Raw genomic sequence first — 16169 nt, 5'->3', positions numbered from 1 at the left:
GAAGAATCCACAGCTATATTTTCAATGTCATCATCTGCACTTTCAATATTTGTGGAGGCATTTGAGACCATATAGGAAGTTGTTGTTCTTGTACCAAAATGAAGAGATTTAGTTGTTAGTGATCCTATTCAGCTGTTATATGTTTCAAAACATGTTTTGGTTTTCTTGTTGTTTCCATGAGAACATTTACTAAGTCGGAGGTTCACTTAAAGGTTAGAATTTACTTTTGTGTAATGTTGAAAGTGGGCCCTTTGCTCCACAATATTCACGTATTTCTGATTTATTGCTCCTACATTTTGAATCTGACTCTATTCTGTGATGAGGATCAAAGATGAAAACTTCGTTAAGGAGTCTTAGTCACTTTCTTGCAGCACTGGTAGTTCTTGCATTCTGTTGTTCTTGGTCAACTTCTTGCATTCTTACTCTGCTTTCTACATCTTCTCTTTCTCTATCTGTGGCCTGTTAGTTTTTCTCAATTTTATGCCCTTTTTCCTCTAGCCTGTGTATTATTTCTGTTTGTACATGCTGCCTGCCACTTTCACTGAACAAGTAACAACATGCCTTGTCTCAGAATATAAATTATATGATACAAACCATAAGAAAAAAAATGAAGTAGAACTGAAGGTAGATGTTTATGATTTATGTTATAAATTTGGAATGTGTGGTGATGATTGGTTAAAGTATAAGTGAGTTACGGTGTCAATGCAGATACAGTCTAGGCAGGCCACAGGATCCCATACCAGAAGATGAAAGCCCCTTCGGAGGTTATTAGATTGTTAGATGTCAACCATCCCATATCGAGCCCCTTGATCCACGGTAACATCTACCAATTTTGATTGAAATCACTCAAGGACCTCAGAGGAGTTTGTGACCAAGCAGAAATACACATTTCACAAACATCAGCTTGACTTTTGTCTTACCCTTTCAATGGAAGTGGGGGTGATTATCTGGACTTGCTGCTGACATTACCACTTGAGTCCCCATTAAACAATTATATTATTTTCTGCATTGTTTCCCTTTTTCATGATCGGGTGTACTTTAGATATCAGGATAATTTTGGTGTACTGCTGCAGAATCACTAGCATATTGCTCATCAGAGCACTTTCCTCTCTTCAATAAAAAGTGGCTTCAGGTCTGCCCTACTCCATGCATATTAGCAATGAGGAACTCATTCTGCCTGAAACGACTGTCTGCTCATTAGAACCAACTGAAGTTTGACTTTAAAATACCAACTCTGTGAATTCAGATGTATCCATTGCAAATGTTAAATTTGTATTCAGCAGTATTTGCATATTTGCAACTCTTACTTCATATGTATCTTTCATTGAATAGTGATATTTGTTGGAACATAAACTGGAAGCTATTGCATGATTCTGTGAAATATATGCATTCCTAGAAGCTAACCTATAAATCAGGGTGCAGTATTTGACATGATTTAATTCTTACACATAGTTAAATGCTGCCTGCAGACATTGGTGTTTGTTCAAGGTACAAATGTTGTTTATTTCTTTTTAAATCTGTATTCCCTAATTTATTCCATAAATCATTAGTGACCAAAATGACAAGTATTCAATAATGAAATTGGCAGTAAAAGCGAGATTTTTTTTTTTTCAAATGTCTTAACCACCCTCTGTGCTTCTTTATTTGTTTTAGGTTAAACAGTGGTCCTCCGCTACCTTGTTCATCCAGGCCCAAATCTGGAAAGGATGTCACATATTGGAGACGAAGAGGGCAAGACTTCAGTGTTTTATTGGATTACACGAACCAAGGAGACTCGGGCTGCAAAGGAAATAATATGACAAAAGTTCTAACCAATCCAAAGGCCGAACAACGAGGGAAAGGTTCGCAGGATGCTCAACGGAAGAACATGCAGCATAAACCAGAAGTAACTAGAATGAATGAGCAAAAAAGTTGGATGTCAGAAGGTCAGAGCGTGACAGTGAAAGGGATGGTTGAAGACAAGTGGAGAACGCCAGAGGATCGTAAGTGCCAGAGCTTGGGGACGGAGGAATGGAAAGCGTCTTTAGGAAGACAGCTATCTGATGGTGATGGAAGCAGATGGAAACAGGGCATACTGCCTCATGTGGTTGATGGTAAAGAATTAAAAAGAGATGGATTGCCATATGTAAACAAGGGAAAGTCTCAGTCATTGCCCAGAGTTATTCCAGAAAGTAATGGTAAGGAATTTCAGACTGGTCTATATTATGTAGATATGCCTGGGTTTGACAGAAAAAGAGCGGAAAATCAATTTTTGAAAGATGATCTTGTGTTGCAGGATAACGGCTCTTATTGTCATCCTAAAACAAGTTCCAAGTGGACAGAAAATCTTAGGCCATGTACTCAGTTGCCAAAAGCGAAGTTGACCAGACCGCTGAAACCTCCTTCGTACGAACTGTATCAGCAAATTAGGAGAAGTTCAGAAATGATACCTAATCTCCATGTACATGGGGAAACTGATGGGCAAGTGGTTTCTTTGGCTAAGAACAGTGAAGCAAGTGTTGATAGTAACTGCTGCCCTCAAGGTCCTGCTGGTAACAGCTTATTACCTCCTGTCTATGTGCCTCCCCCATCTTACAAAGCACCACCTCAGCAGAAAACCAGTAAGAAATGTTTTGATAAAGTGCCTGCTTGTGATAGCACATGTCAGCCCTATCAATCAATGGATACTGTTACCGATCAGTCTCACTGGTGTTTAGATAACCAGGAGAGTGAACATGCTCATCGGAAAAATATGTCTCATGATAGTGACACAAAGCAACATCTGCAAACCAAGAATGTAAATGATGATATATGTAAAAATATCCCTCACAAAAGACAGCCATATAGTTCGTCACATAATGGATATACAGATGACCAAAAGGCTTTTGTCAAGTACATACCATTTAATGATCCTCGATTAAGACATATTACTATAGTGCCATCTGAAAAGCAATGCATTGAAGCAGATCATAAGTACGAATTGTGGAATGCAAAGGACAATGTTGCAGATGGAAACAAGACATTCAGACCATCAGACCATTGCAGTGCCTTTTCTGTTCCATCAGGATCATATTATTCCACTCAGGCAGGCCTGAGGCCTATTACTGATACTATGACTAGCAACAAATGGTTTGTAGCATCCAAGCCAGAGTTTGAGAATGGTACTAAGCCTGAACATTGTTCTAAGCCGTATCTAGACAACCAGCTTGACAGCTCATTCAAATGTAATTCCAGCGTTTTTTCAACCGTAAACCATCCAGTTGGTTATCCACATTCAAATGCCAATTCTAAAGCAGAGCCGCATGTGGTTCAAGACACTGTTGAAACCATTACCCAGGTAAAGAAGTGGGAACCAGATTCCCAGAGTTTTGAGGTGCAAGAGAACAAACACTCAAAAAGAAGAATGACAGAAACAATATTTTGTCTTGTTTCGGTGCCAGTTAAAACATGCGAAGAAGAGTCAAATGAAGATGTCTTTGTTAATGATGTGAGAAATGGGAGCATTGATAGTGTTCTGAATGATAGCACTGGAAACTTAACAGAGCAAAGTTTTTTAAGTATGTCTTCCTCTGACTTGGAATTACAAGCACTGACAGGAAACATGATCTCAGAAAATGGGTTGAAGCGACCTGAGCCCTGGAATGAAGTTAGCAATAGGCATACAGTTGGCTATAATTTTAACCAACACAGAGAATTAAGAGCTTCTGGCTCTTGGCCGGGTGACCAGTATAGAGATCAAGAAACGCAAACAAGCTTCGTTAAAGGTCCCCGTACCACTCGGTCATTCAGTAGTGCTATGAAAAATATTAGAACAGGTAGCCAGATTCAAAGTCAGAACTGCTCAGAACCTGAATCCAGTACATTAAAGCAAGGGGATAAAAGGAGTGCAGAAGTTACAGCCATCAATGATCAGAAACGTAAGCTGAGTAACTGTTCAATAAATGGTCAGATGAACTTGTATCCCTGTACTGGTAGTGCTTTCTCAAGGGCAGCTCCTAAACAGCATCAGGTCAATCACACTAACTCACACCAAAGCCATGTTCATGGGGCTTCAAGATGCTCACAGAAAGAGAGTGGAGGTGGAAATGTGGAGAGTCAAGTTGAAAAGAGCAGAGTGGTTTCACAGACATCATCAGGCGATGGCAGAGAGACTGTCGGGTTTGGTCAGTTCCTCTTGAAACCCGTAAGCCGCCGTCCTTGGGATGCAATTAGTGAATTAGAAAGTTTCAACAAAGAGATTCAGGAACAAGGGGATCGTAATATTCAGGAACGGGAGAAGGAAATTGAAGATGGTGAGCTCAATGTAAATCAGTCAATACATTCCGACAGTCAGACTTACCAAACGCCTGAGCTGTGCATGCCTAAAAAATCATCAGTCAAGCTGACAAAGCCCAAAGAAAAGAAGGACAGTGGCAGTGATAAAAGTTGCTTAAATTACACTAATATTACCCCTAATGTACAAGTCCATTCGAAACGGTCCACTGACAATAACAAACTGAGCAGCCAGTCAATCAATCTATTCCAAAAGCCCATCGATAAAAGAACAACAGATACCAAAAGTAGCACAATTCTAAATGTGTTCACAACAAAAAATGCAGAATTCACTAAATTAAAAAATGAAAACAATTTGGAAGGCACTAAGAGTAAAAGGCAATGTATAAATGTCAATGGAGTTCGAACACCTATGTGTCAGTTAATTCAAGAAAGGACAGAAAGCACAAATGATCCAGACACATCAAACAAAGTGGATGTGCCAGGCAACAAAACTCAGCCAGATTTAGAAACTGAATGTAATGACAGTATTAGAAAAATGTTCACACAGTTTGACAATGATCAGGGTTACTCAGAACCCAATCTGAACTCTCTAAACTGCCACAAAAGCACAAAGCCAAAAATTGACAACCTGTACGACCTCTTTGCGCAAAAACCTGTGGAAGGAATTTCGAAAAATGAATCATTAGAAGAAAGAGCTGCAAGGATTTTGGGAATAGATGTAGCTGGAGAAGCCTTGATTTCTCCAGTTAAGAAGACATCATATCAGAATATAGGAGAAAATGAAACAAAATCTCCTGCTGATGTGGAACTAGGCCATAATGGTGATCATTTGTTGGTGGACAGGAAAGTCGCTTCAGTGAAACTGACAGACCACATCAAGGAGAAATCTTTGGACAGGAACAAGCTTTCAGAATGGAAACAAAACCCTCTGTATGGAACCTCAAGTGGAAATAATTTACATGAGAATAAATTGCCGGAGCATCTTGCTGCAAGTAACAAAGAGCTGGGGAAAAGGGCCATTATAAACGAGTTCTTTCATGGACCTTTCAAGGAGTTTTATAACTGGACTGATACAAGTTGCTGTCTGAGCACAGAAAGCAGAGCTGTCTCTCCCCCAGGTGCAGACAAGAAAGATCAAAGTACTTCAGAGAAGGTTGAATCATTGCAAGGCAAAATTTCATCATCTCCCCCAAACCAAACAGCTCTCGACCGCTTGGCCAGAATGAAAGAAGCAGATTTGGTTTCCCGTATCAGACGTGTCAGCATCAAAAGTACTGGTTCTGGTGATGATTTTGATGAGGAAAAATGTAGAACAGAGAGGGGTGAAGAAGAAGCAGATTGCATGTTGGCCAGACGGGAAGAAACCTGCACAACAAGGAAGAGGGGCATATCATTGGATCAAGAATTGGAATCTATTGCATCTTCAATGACAGCTGATTCTGAGCGCAGACAGATGGCAGGTATGTCCTTGCAGTAACGTCATGGCTTAGATACTGGAGGATGTGCACTTGTAGAATCATAAATATAGTGATGAATTTACTATTAGCAAACTTAAGAAATTATTGTCATCCCAGCTGATGTTATTACTGGATATGTCAGATCCCAGAGTGAAATCCTGATTGATAGATCATATTTTGTTTGTGGCTTTGGTTTTAACAAAGTGGTCTCTCATAAGCATGCGATGTTGTAGATGTAGTTTTTAGAATAAAACAGTACTTTAATAAAGAAAAGAAATGTAGAATAAACCAGATTATTTATGTATAACACAAATCTAAAGATTTTGAAACCCATGGTAACATGTTATCCCATTAATCACCAAAACACTCCTGTACAGTATTTAATGTCATTTCTTGTACAGTATTAACACTAAAGAAAAACTGCCTTCTCTAACGCCAGAATAGGCTTAATTTAACTGTGACTTCTACTTCCAGTCTGAAAAATCTGATAAACTCTTCCTCAAGCTTTCATAGACTGAGCTTAAATGTTCTTAACTTCAAATAACCTCTTTAGGGTTTTATCAAAACACCCTTGATCTAGAACTATTACTGAACTCCCTAGTCTAATGTTAACCCATTGTTAATATCTTCACCCTTTCTCAGGAGCACTGCTTCACTCATCCATCTTCATTCAAGACTTCCTCAGAATGTCCGAAACTGAAACTAAAACTATTTGTCCCCAGCTATGGGTTTTCCCCGAGCTTGGAAAAAACAAGCCTGGAAACTTAGATTAGAAAGCTTAAGGTTTTGCTCTGTGTATTTTGATCAGTCATAAACTCTCCTAATATAAAGTAAACGGCATTAGTTCTTCAAGATACCTCTCTATCAAGTGGTTTTAAAACAAATCACCATGGCTACAGTAAAACTTAAAAGTTAATCATTAAACCCAACAAGGCAGTAACTTCAATATGACTATCAGTTGAATACTGGCAATAGGGAAAAGGAGTAATTGCTCCTGATTCATACTGAGGAATAATACAGAAGTTATATGAAAAACATTGCAAGGTTTCAGTAGGAAATGAAGGGGTACTTACTGTAATCAGTATTTGCATCACGATTGTGTCATGTAAGTTATAGCACATCCTTACATAGGGTCCATGAGGGCTAAATTCATCAGCTTAGAAAAGGGACTGCAGGCATTATGATGCATAATTAACCCATGTTTGTGACTGAAATTCAGTTGGCGCTAACGTTCCCTGTTAGCTGCATAGCTGCACACTGCAGTCACTTCGAGGGTCCACATATGTGATCAGCCGACTAATGCCATTCACAGCACCAGCTTCCTGTTCAGGAGGTTTCTGCTGTGCACAGACTTTAGAGACCTGCACAAAAGAAAAATAACTAATAGGAATGTGGGTTAGCACTCCAACTTATGCTGCTCATTTCAATCTCATTTGCTCAATTTCATTTGAATTCCTTTTCAAATTTCATTTGCTTGCCAAGTTCTGCATGCCTGTAAGTCCAAATAGATTTTATGTCAATGCAAATACAGAAAGTATAGCTCCTACATGACTGCTCATAAATGAACTAATGAGAATGAAAATGGAGTCCCTGAAAACCAAAATCTAGCCCCTAAAAGAGATCACCAGATAGTAACTGAGATAGTAGGAACTGCAGATGCTGGAGAATCTGAGGTAACAAGGTGTAGAGCTGGATGAACACAGCAGGCCAAGCAGCATCAGAGGAGCAGGAACCCTGCTGTGTTCGTCCAGCTGTACACCTTGTTATACCAGATAGTAACTGCCTGCCCCCATCCAAAATAGTCTGGGTAAGTTTGTTTAGGTGATCAGTATTTGGCTGCCATTGCTGTAAAGCAGAATGGCTTATGGTAAAAGAATCCAAGCCAGGCAGTAAGCTAGCACAATCACAGCTTTCCTCATATAGTCATTCCTGAATATATTCAGCCTTGTTATGGAGTTTCTACCTTTGTTGTCAAGGAATTAATTACTTCACTGATTCAACTATTTCCCTGGCTCCTGGATGAGTAGAGATTGATTAGGTTTCTTTTTTTTTGGGATTGCTTTTTGTTGGGATTGTTTTCGCTGGAGTTCAGACAAATGAGGGGAGATCTCATAGAGACTTATAAAATTCTAACAGGACTGGATAGGGTGGATGCAGGGAGGATGTTCCCGATGGTGGGTGTGTCCAGAACCAGGGGCCACAGTCTAAGGATTCGAGATAGACGATTTAGGACAGAGATGAGGAGAAATTACTTCACCCAGATAGTGATGAGCCTGTGGAATTCATTATCACAGGAAGTAGTTGATGCCAAAACATTGAATGTATTCAAGAGGCGACCAGATATAGCACTTGGGGCGAATGGGATCAAAGGTTATGGGGAGAAAGCAGGATTAGGCTATTGAGTTGGACAACCAGTAATGATTGTGAAGAATGGCGGAGCAGGCTTGAAGGCCGAATGGCCTCCTCCTATGTTTCTATGTTAGCTGGGTATTCCTTTATTGGTGGATTTAAAACTGCTGTCATTCCTTTGCTGCTGTCTTCTTCACCATTCCCATCCTTCCACCTTTGTAGCCTTTTTTCTCGACCCCCTTGCACTTTGCAGCCTTCTTCATCCAAGTGCTTCCTCTTACAGCTTCCTCCCCCCTGCCCCGCAGCCTTCTTTCCCATCATAGAGCCCAGTGACACGCTCATACGGCCGTGACTGTAATTAGCTCAGAATAGAGCCAAGCCTTCCCCCTTTCACTGTCAGCACCTATGAAAATACATTCAGTCAAGATAGTTCTTTTTCCATTAGTCATCGATATCTTTAAAAGTCTGACATGCAGCAAGTTAATAACTGGCTTGAGAAAATCAATCTGTGCTGTTGGTTAGAACTAACTCTGATCTGTTCCTGCCACTTTTCATCCTTCTCAAGATTTTGCTCCATTACAACTGATCATTGATTGTTACATCAGTTTTCAGCTTGCTTCCCACTGCTACTGCCACCGCCCAGCCCCCAGTGCCTCTGACAACAACAATTTGCGTGTATGTAGCACTTTTTAGCATTGTTTAACTGCTCATGGCACTTCACAGTGTTATAAGTCAATGTGTGGCTACATTACGAGATACTCAAACAGAAAGCCCCTTGAGTCCACACTGGCCCTCTGAAGAGCATCCCACCCAGGTCCACCCCTCCACCACCTTATCTTTGTAACCCTGCGTTTCCCATGGCTAGTCCACCTAGCCTGCACATCCCTGGACACTATGGGCTGTTTAGCATGGCCAATCCACGAAGCCTGTACATCTTTGAACAAAAAGAAACATCAGTTTCTCTGACCACAGATCTTGCTACTCTTGCTGATTTTCTCCAGCATACTCAGTTTTTATAGCAGAACAAAAACAAAGTTGCTGCAAAAACTCAGCAGGTCTGGCCACATCTGTGAAGGAAAAAAACGGAGTTAATGTTTCGGGTCCAGTGACCCTTCCTCATTTTTTATAGTAGAAACTTGCCACGTCACAGCTTTTGCCATGTAGCTGCTGTTCAAATTGCCTGCTAAGTATCAGAATCAATCAGTGGTATGTGATGTCAGTCAATGTAACTGGACTAGCAACAATTCCTTGTTTTTTTTTTCTTCCACACAGGCAAGAACAACACAACAGCATCACTCCAACATTTTCATTACAATTTTATATAACCTCTACCTGAACCTACCAGAGTAATCACTGTAATTTTAAAACAGTCGTTCAAAACCCTCTTAAAGCAGCAGATTTAATTTAAAAGCAATTGTATTTTGCTAAAGTAGCAATTTAAAACAGAAAGAAACTTTGATCAATCACTTGCTTCCGTACACTGTATGCATGCATTCTAATAAACCAGTAACCCCAGCACTTCAGTTAATTGCTTCTGGTTTTAGCTGCCACATATGAGGTCCGAACCTATTCTTCCTCCAAACACAGGTGAGCGTAAATGTCTACAATGGTGTCTCCATGCTGAACAGCTCATGAGAAGCCTCGGTCATCTGAATTCTGGTTTGTTGTTGGTGAATATTTACTGTTAGACGTGAGGCCTGACTGAGCTGACAAGCCCGTCCGAGTAAGACAGCCACATCAGCCAACACCAACAAACCTGACCAGGGCAGGCCACTGGGGCTGAACTCAACAAGGATCTCAACTCAAAGGGTCATCCCTTGAGGTTGTACACTTGCCCCATGCTAACCTTTAGTGACAAGTTCTCAGACATGTACGTTTTCTTGGTTTTGAAGAAAGTTCGGAGAGCTGTAGGTGCCTGAGCTATTGAGTGTTGTAACTCCTTTTGAATGTGTACCCTGGCACTATGAGAGGGGCAGTGCCACTGTGGTGCCACTAGTGCTATATTGGTAGCTGCACTTTAGCAAAATACAATTGCTTTTAAATTAAATCTGCTGCTTTAAGAGGGTTTTGATGTTGGAAAAAAGGGCATCTGATGGAGATGCCCAGCACCCATCCCCCTGTGTAACAGTCTTGTGCAGTGCCAATTTTACAATGCTAAGTCACACACATAGGAGCATGAAGCATTGAGCAGATTGTGGCACACACCCCTGGCAGAGCTGCAGCAGATCATTCATCCTCTTGTGAGACTGGAGTCAGGTTCTTCTGGGCTGTCCACAGGCGCTGACCTCTGCAGTCTCCTCTCTCCAGGATGGTCTTTTGTTGGCATCACCAGGGAAAAGAGTTTCCCTCTTATCCTGGACTGTAGCCTTCAGGAGAACATTCAAGGAGACATTGCTAAAGCACAGTGCTACTTTTACTTGGTCTCTGATATCTCCAGGTGTGGGTGGAGGTGATAAGCAGAGGGTGACTGATGCTCCCAAGTTGCAGAGAGTGAAGTAATGTATAGGTGCCTTTTAAATATGGCACCTAAATGTCAGAACCTAGAAGATGCTGGAGAGGATTGGGGGTCAGAACCTCCTGCCCTGAACATTCGGCGTTTTACCTGTGTTTGCATATGTAATGAGCTGAGAAGAATGTAATTGCATGAGAAAGCTTGCCCTGCCTTAGTGTTGAAGTCTCTCCCACAGTTAGACCCACCTCCACACTATCTCTAAAACTACAATTCCACTTCCGTACAAGGTCCCCATTCAAGTTACTCAAGCCAAATTCCTGAAACTCCCTAAGTGCACCAAGGGTGTCCCTACAGCCCAAGGATAGCAGATGTTCAGGAAGGTGGCTTGCCAGTACCACAAGGCAATCCGAAATGCACAATAAATGTTGATCCAGCCAGTAATGACCACGTCCCCTGATACATTAAAAATAATACATTTCCCAAATCACTAGCCTGTCTATGTCTCGTCACCTCACAGTTCACAATTCTTTACAATCCTTAGATTTTAAAATTGTGCTCCATATATTGACATCTGGGTCATTAACCTAGATCAAGAAAAGCAGTGATCCTAATACTGACCCCAAGGAACCCAAGGCATACCTTCCATCAGTCTGAGAAACAACTGTTTGCAATTACTTGGTTTCCTAATACTCTTTTCCTTTATTTCCACATACTTTAACATTACTGGCAAGCGTATTATGTGGCCCTTTATTAACTGGGTTTTCAAAGTCTATGTGCATCACATCAACCATCCCTTCCATCAATCAAATTAGTCAAACATGATTTGCCCTTATCAAATTTTGCTGGTTTTTATCAATTCATCCATATTTGTCCAAGTGATTACCAATTTTACCTTGAATGCTTTCCCACCATTGAGGGTCTGTACTTGCATCCTTTTTCAACAAGAGTAGAACATTGTAATTCTCTAATCCTGTATTGAAAGAAGATTGGAAGATGATAGCCAGTACCTTCTTTCAAATGCATCCCGTCTCGTTCTGATAACTTATCAATGCTAGGTCAAGCCAGGCTTTGTAGTGAGACAACAAGGTGCAGGGCTGGATGAACACAGCAGGCCAAGCAGCATCATAGGAGCAGAGAGGCTGACGTTTCGGGCCTAGACCCTTCATCAGAAAAGGGGGAGGGGAAGGGGGTTTTGAAATAAATAGGGAGAGAGTGGGAGGCGGATAGAAGAGGGATAGAGGAGAGGATAGGTGGAGAGGAAACAAACAGGTCGAAGAGGCGGGGATGGGGCCAGGAAAGGTGAGTGTAGGTAGGGAGTTAGGAAGGGGATAGGTCAGTCCAGGGAGGACGGACAGGTCAAGGGGGCGGGATGAGGTTGGTCGGTAGGAGATGGAGGTGCGGCTTGAGGTGGGAGGAGGGGATAGGTGGGAGGAAGAACAGGTTAGGGAGGCAGGGACGAGCTGGACTGGTTTTGGGATGCAGTGGGGGGAGGGGAGATTTTGAAACTTGTGAAATCCACATTGATACCATTGGGCTGCAGGGTTCCCAAGCGGAATATGAGTTGCTGTTCCTGCAACCTTTGCAGAACACCTACGCTCGGTTCGCAACAAACAACTGCACCTCCCAGTCGCGAACCATTTCAACTCCCCCTCCCATTCCTCAGACGACATGTCCTGGACCTCCTGCAGTGCCACAACGATGCCACCCGAAGGTTGCAGGAACAGCAACTCATATTCCGCTTGGGAACCCTGCAGCCCAATGGTATCAATGTGGATTTCACAAGTTTCAAAATCTCCCCTCCCCCCACCGCATCCCAAAACCAGTCCAACTCGTCCCTGCCTCCCTAACCTGTTCTTCCTCCCACCTATCCCCTCCTCCCACCTCAAGCCGCACCTCCATCTCCTACCGACCAACCTCATCCCGCCCCCTTGACCTGTCCGTCCTCCCTGGACTGACCTATCCCCTTCCTAACTCCCTACCTACACTCACCTTTCCTGGCCCCATCCCCGCCTCTTCGACCTGTTTGTTTCCTCTTCTATCCGCCTCCCACTCTCTCCCTATTTATTTCAAAACCCCCTTCCCCTCCCCCTTTTCTGATGAAGGGTCTAGGCCCGAAACGTCAGCCTCTCTGCTCCTATGATGCTGCTTGGCCTGCTGTGTTCATCCAGCCCTGCACCTTGTTGTCTCGGATTCTCCAGCATCTGCAGTTCGTACTATCTCAGGCTTTGTAGTGACTGCTGTTTATCAGTTTTAAACAATTCTGAAGTCAATTATCTCTTCTTTCACAATGTTTTTGGCAGAATTCTCCTTGCAATATCCTGTTAGTACCTGAAATATGCCCTTTACTTCCAAGAATGGATCCTACTTCACTATTTATTTACCTAAATAAGACATTTGCATTTCCTTTACTATTAGCTGTCAGTCTCTTCTCATTCTGTCTTTTTGCCTTGCTTATTTCCTTTTTCACTTCTCCTCTGAACTTTATATATTTGTCCTGTTTTTTACTTGTATTTTGAACCTGACACCTGTCATAGATAAGTTTTTTTTTGCTTCACCCTACTCTTTATTTCTCTTGACAATGAAGGAACTATAGTTTTGGCTTTTGTACCATTCCTCCTGTTCGAAATGCAAATCAACTATGCCTGAACCATGGCCAATTTACCCTTCCCAATCTTGGGTCTTCCCTGGGTAAATTGTAATCAATCTTACAATCCCCACCCCCAACAAAGAAGTTGCCCCTCTGAGAGCTGACTGACACTTGGTCCAGTAGGTGATTAGTACATTGGGTCCAAGCTGTCTGAACAGCATTGCCAATGATTTTGTGTAGCAATGTGTGGAAAGTAGTCATTCATTAGGATTTTCCTTGGTGCAGCAATATATAAATATTTTAATTGTGCTCACCACACAGCAAGGTAAACAACATTAGACTCTTTCTAGCAATTTGTTAGATTTTCTGAGATGAGAGAGATGAGCGTTATTACAAGGTGTAAACTGGTAGCACTCTCACCTTACATCATGGATTCAGTCCTGCTCCAGAAATATGAACACTTAGAAGAAAGTTTAAACTAAAGCTCCCTCTGTCTTCTCAGATGGATCCTAAAGATCTTATGCTACTATTTTGAAGTATAGCAAATCCTTGCAATGTTCCTCTCTCAATCAACATTGTTGAAAAAGGGATTTTCTTTTCTCTCCTTGCTGTTTGTGGGAACTAATTCTGTGCAAACTGGTTGCTATATTTGCTATATTGTAGCAGTGACTACTCTTAAAAAGTACTTTGTTACCTGTAAAGTTCTTTAGAGTGTTGTGCATTCATGAAAATCGCAATATAAATGCAAGTTTTTCATTGTGTTTGGAAACTTTTCAAAATCATGAGGCATGAAATTAGCTGCTGCAAAATTATTAGCCACCGATCATTTTGATGAACAGTTGTTTAATATGACTAAAAATACGAAGTTTGATGAAAGAGAAAGTGGACACATTTTTCTTACCATCCTCTGCAGTCTGAATTCGTCAAATATCTTAACTTGTTCAGGGAAGACTGAATTGGCAAGCAGTTCTAGAATTACACACATATGTCGATATTCTATAAGGACAATTGTGCAGAATAATAACAAAAATAGATCTCATTTCGCAATAGGTTGAAAGTGACGAAGGGAGATGAATAGACCAGATGTAAATCTGCACTTGATAGTCCAGATATCCTATAAGCTGCTGTGAGGATTGAGGTTCCTTCTGCAAATCTAGAATGGCCCATGTATTTATATGTGTAAAATAGGCTTTCTCTCAATTCCCAAATTAAAACAATATACTACAAATGCTGGAAATCTGAAATAAAAAGTGATAATGCTGGGTAAACTCAAAAGGCCTGGCAATATTTGTGAAAAGAGAGTTTGAGCTTGCTATGACATGGTGGCTCAGTGGTTAGCACTGCTGCCTCCCAGTACCAGGGACTTGGGTTTGATTCCACCCTTGGGTGACTGTATGTGTGGAGTTTGCACATTCTCGCCATTCCTGTTTGGGTTTTCTCTGGGTACTCCAGCTTCCCCCCACAGTCTAAAGATGTGCAGGCTACGTGGATTGGCCATGCTAAATTGTCTATGGTGTCCAGGGATGTGTAAATTAGGTGGATTAGATATGGGAAATGCCAGATTACAGGGAAAGGGTAGGAGAATGGGTCTGGGTAGGAAGCTCTTCAGAGGGGTGGTGTGGACTTGTTGGGCTGAATGGCCTGTTTATACACTGTAGGGATTCTATAATGATTCTTTCTGAAGAAGTTTCATACTGGACTCAAAATGTCAACTCTGTTCTCTTTCTACAGATAGTGCTAGAGCTGCTAAGTTTCTCAAGCATTTTCTGTGTCTATTTCACTAAATTCCCTTCATAACTATGCAACAGAGGACACTTTTGCAGTATAGGGAGGATAATGGTAAAGTTCTGTTAAGGAATGATTTAATGATAAGTTAGTATGATTTTCTTAAACAAAGATGTCTTTGAATGTATTGATTGCTTGCCTGAGTGTGCACATATTAGTTATGAAGTGCACTTTGATGGTATTTTTTAAAAACTTGTCAGTGAGGGGTTACAATTGATTAAATTATAATTTTACAAAATGATTTTATTTTTATCACTGTTGTGATATAATCACACCCCTGAGTCAGCAGATCATATATTCAAATCCCACTGCAGATCCGAAAAGAAAAGCCTGGATTTTATGGCAGTAATGCCAATCCTGTCATTAACTTAGGTTTGTACAATTGTAGCTCAAAGGCAGAAAACTAAAAGGTGCTAGTCCATGATTCTATGTTTCATCAAAGTCCACATTAATTGCAACTTGTTTGAAATCCCTGAAGTGACACAAACTGTCCTGTTACGTCATTTTTCTCATTGGAAAATCCAAGTTGAATGAAGTGTAACTGGAGTATTAACAGGGTATAATGTTCATAAGTCCTTCTGAACACACCACTTTGACATAAAAGAAACTAATTTCATGACGTGGAGTGTAAAATTAAGAAAAAAGATATAAATCCAAAAATTAAAAGCACTTTACATAAAGATTGATATTTCAGCTTCTACTTTAATCCCACGTGTGTCCTCCAATTATTTTGTTCGAATGTAACTAGAAGTAAAGAATAATCAGTACATTTTGCTAGATTTGTTACTTCTGATAATTCTTCAATCTGAGTGTCTGCTGACCCTGGACATGTGGAAATTTTCTTGGCTTCCTTCCAGAATCACACCAGGGCGATCACTAGTTCAAAGCAAAAACACCACAGGGAGTGCTCCACGGTTTGAGATGCCAGTTTGCAAACTGAATTTTAAACCAGAAGTTTTGACCTCTCAGGTAGACATAATAAACCCCAAGGCAATATTCCCAAAGTTTCCAGGCTAATCTTGATTCCGTTTAACAACGTTAATTGGAATGAAGGAAATTAAATTAATTTTTTTGTTTGGAGCACTTTGATACAACATGTGATATCAAGGATGAGTGAGTTGGATTGAGATGCCAACAATAACTCACTGATTCGTGATACCATACATGTTTGGGTAGAGTTTCTGTTTGGGCACAATATGCCTCAAATTGAACCAATTTTGAGAAATTTCTTTTTCTTGCTTCTGCACAAACTTATTTGCGTACGGTCTGCCATGAATGACGACAA

The 16169-nt window shown here is 41.0% G+C and overlaps 1 protein-coding gene across 3 annotated transcripts in view; it reads left to right on the top strand.

The window, feature by feature from the left end:
• Positions 1-16169, top strand: part of jcada (junctional cadherin 5 associated a) — a 175816-nt gene that overhangs the window by 142411 nt on the left and 17236 nt on the right. For all 3 annotated transcript variants that reach the window (XM_020530480.2, XM_048618521.1, XM_048618527.1), the window contains one exon: positions 1654-5714. In XM_020530480.2, coding sequence (XP_020386069.2) covers positions 1654-5714 — 4061 coding nt within the window. The remainder of the gene's footprint in view (positions 1-1653; positions 5715-16169) is intronic.

Source organism: Rhincodon typus, chromosome 2 (genome assembly GCF_021869965.1).
Source record: "Rhincodon typus isolate 14 chromosome 2, sRhiTyp1.1, whole genome shotgun sequence".
NCBI classification, from domain to species: Eukaryota; Metazoa; Chordata; class Chondrichthyes; order Orectolobiformes; family Rhincodontidae; genus Rhincodon; species Rhincodon typus.
This window is presented reverse-complemented; position numbering and strand designations above follow the sequence as displayed.